At 39.0% G+C, this 2,841-nt stretch overlaps 1 protein-coding gene across 1 annotated transcript; it reads right to left on the bottom strand.

The window, feature by feature from the left end:
* Positions 1-570: 570 nt before the first annotated feature.
* On the bottom strand, positions 571-1,650 carry LOC111786516 (protein OPI10 homolog). Its single transcript, XM_023666762.1, has 2 exons — positions 1,282-1,650; positions 571-1,179 (listed from the first exon to the last, which is right to left on the bottom strand). The coding sequence occupies exons 1-2, from the start codon at positions 1,382-1,384 to the stop codon at positions 716-718; spliced, it is 567 nt and encodes a 188-aa protein (XP_023522530.1). The 5' UTR covers positions 1,385-1,650; the 3' UTR covers positions 571-715.
* Between the last annotated feature and the right edge of the window lie 1,191 nt (positions 1,651-2,841).

Here is a 2,841-nt window from a genome sequence, read left to right as displayed (position 1 = left end):
ATTTTTCAATTCTAAAATATTAGTATTAAGATTTTAAGTTACATTTAGCTACAAAACTGAGTGGAGTATATATACTTAACTTGTATCTAGAAAACTTAACAAATGAGTGGAGTATATATACTTAACTTGTATCTAGAGTCGTTCAAGTTTTAATCAAGCTATCTCAAGTAGATTCGAATCACGAGTTTAATTTGTTTTGTAATAGAAAACGAACATCGCTAAGCTGAAAATTTCTGAGTTGGTCATGATCAAATTGCGTTTCATAAACAGTAACATTCTAATTAGGACTACACAAAGTATGGATGCAAAGTTCCAGGAAGAACACAAAATAACTTCAACCTGAAACCTTACTGTTCAGTTGTTCCATCCAATCAAAGCCCACACTGACCTTTTCGCTGCATTTTCTGCAGGGAAGGGCTCTGCCATGGCGGTGAGAGGCAGGAGCTCGACCAAGCGATCATGGAGGCAAATGCTGAAAACCCCACAAATTTAAACCTATAATGAATTACAGTGAACAAGTTTCAAACTGCTTGACCCCCATTTTCGTTCATGTCAATTTAAGATGCACCATCAGAAGAACAGTGATTCATAGATTAGAAGCAACATTCAAGCTTTTCCATCCATAACAAGCACAGAATTTAATGAACATACATACATTACAACCTTCTAAAACTCATCATCCCCACAAACAAAAATTCGGGGATTAAATGGAGCCTTACAACACGAAGCCTTTCAAGTACTCAGGATCGCGCTTAGCTTTCTCCTGAAACTTCTTGAACCATCTGTCCAAGATATCCATTGGCACAACCAACTTCGAACCATCAACACCGCAGAAAGATTGCATGAAATTGAACAGATTCTCACCAACTTTTAGGGCTAGACGCTCGATTCTTTTTCCGGCTGTGACATCAAGCGATTGCAGGGAAGCCAAATCCTCGACGGAGACTCCAATTTTAGCCGAGATAGGAGCCGAATCGGCCGCTATGAGTTGCATCTGACCACCAGGCTCCGGCCATGGAAGAGATAGCACCGCCGAGGGCCTGGCTAGGGTTACGGCACCGCAGAAGAGAAACTGAGATCCAGGGGACTGAATATACACAGCTAGGGCTTTATCGGGTGGAAGAGTGAAATTATTCAACAAGAATATGCACATTTCACGAATCTGATCATAGGCTTCACCTAATAAGATGATTATGGATTCGGATCATGATTTCGAAATGAAAATCGAAACAGAGCAATCTAAGAGAACAGAAATGGAACACAATACGTTAGAGAACATACCGACAAATGTGTTCATGTCAAGAACCCAATGGAAAGTGTCGATTTGAGAGAAGGCTGAAATGTCCATCGGAAAGCTTCGATTGGGAAAGACGACTCCGAACATCTTCGATTTCTCTAGCGGTGTGGTTGAGGGATGAAATTGATGGAAATTCGGGAAGTGAGATGCTCCGATGGAGCGGTCGGCTGGATATGAAACGGCATAGATCGGTTAGGGTGGCGCATTCCAGAAGAATCTAGAAGGATTCAGAGGTTGGGTCCAATGGCCTCCATGGAACTGGTGGTGGACTCTCATTTCTTCTGTATGTTTCAAGAGTTTTCTTAAAGGTACTGTTTTTAGGGCATTTTTGCACAGATGGCCCAATTCTGCCTATTGTCTATTGTAACGCACACTTCTTAGTGCATAATTTTGAGGTGAAATGTTATATCGCACTCGTGAGCATTCACGGTAGCGATTCTAAAGGCAACTCGAGATTTTCTTGCTTTCGTTCGACATTTCTCTTGTTAGTCTTCTAAAATTGACCATAACAATGAGATGAAGAGACAAAAGAACACACGAATTGGAACATACCAAAGTGAAATTTGAGTTAGAGCCACCAGATCAGGAGAGGAAAAAGAAATTTGAGTCAAAAGCTCGTACTCATGATCCCACGATTAATCAACAAATAATCTTATGACCCCACGACCCCACCTTCTAGTCCAGTCCTACGATGAATCAACAAAAAACTTAACTATAAGATGTAACAAAAATGAAGTAAAGTCAAAGCCCAACATTTTTCTCTTCAATGCTTAAACCCAAACAAGGAATAAATTATTGGTAACCTAAGGAGCATTGTGCACAATCTATATTTAATAATCATTAGGAGAAGAAAATTTTCCAAAAAAATGACTAACATTCATAAAAAATGATTCAATTTCATTTAAATATGAGTAAAATCTTAGACGAGTTGCTTGATATAATAATTATCTAAACACGTTGATAATCAAAGTCCTATCAAGTTATTAGCGATGTGGTGTGGCTGTAACTGTTGAGGATTATTGGGAGTGAGTCCCACGGGATTATTGGGAGTGAGTCCCACGGGATTATTGGGAGTGAGTCCCACGGGATTATTGGGAGTGAGTCCCACGTTCGTTAATGTAGTGGAAGATCATGGGTTTATAAGATTAGATGTAAGACCTCACAATGGCTTTAGAGGCAATTACTTATCTCTCTTTCATGAAAAGACATTAGAGAAACTACTCGTGAGTGTATATCTCACAATGGCTTTAGAGGCTCTCCAACCGATGTAAGACCTCACAGTATATCTCACAATGGTTTTAGAGGCTCTCCAACCGATGTAAGACCTCACAATGGCAGCATTAGAGAAAGAAACTACTCGTGAGTGTATTTCAAATGATCAACACGTCCTTGCTTTCTAATATTGGTTGGGACTATACATATACATATATATGTAGTGTGTCTACATATGATTAAAGTTTCTCTACAAGTATAATATTCCTCTAAATATGATTAAATTTCACATTTCCACATAACATAACCAATCAAAAATTCAATTTCTTAAT

Source organism: Cucurbita pepo, unplaced genomic scaffold, assembly GCF_002806865.2.
Source record: "Cucurbita pepo subsp. pepo cultivar mu-cu-16 unplaced genomic scaffold, ASM280686v2 Cp4.1_scaffold001849, whole genome shotgun sequence".
Classification (NCBI taxonomy): Eukaryota; Viridiplantae; Streptophyta; class Magnoliopsida; order Cucurbitales; family Cucurbitaceae; genus Cucurbita; species Cucurbita pepo.
This window is presented reverse-complemented; position numbering and strand designations above follow the sequence as displayed.

Bases quoted from the DNA above. Each gene is read 5' to 3' on its own strand.
- LOC111786516 (XM_023666762.1), bottom strand. From the start codon at position 1,384: ATGTTCGGAGTCGTCTTTCCCAATCGAAGCTTTCCGATGGACATTTCA. The intron at 1,180-1,281 runs GTATGTTCTCTA...TCATCTTATTAG, and splicing joins TGACATGAACACATTTGTCG to GTGAAGCCTATGATCAGATT.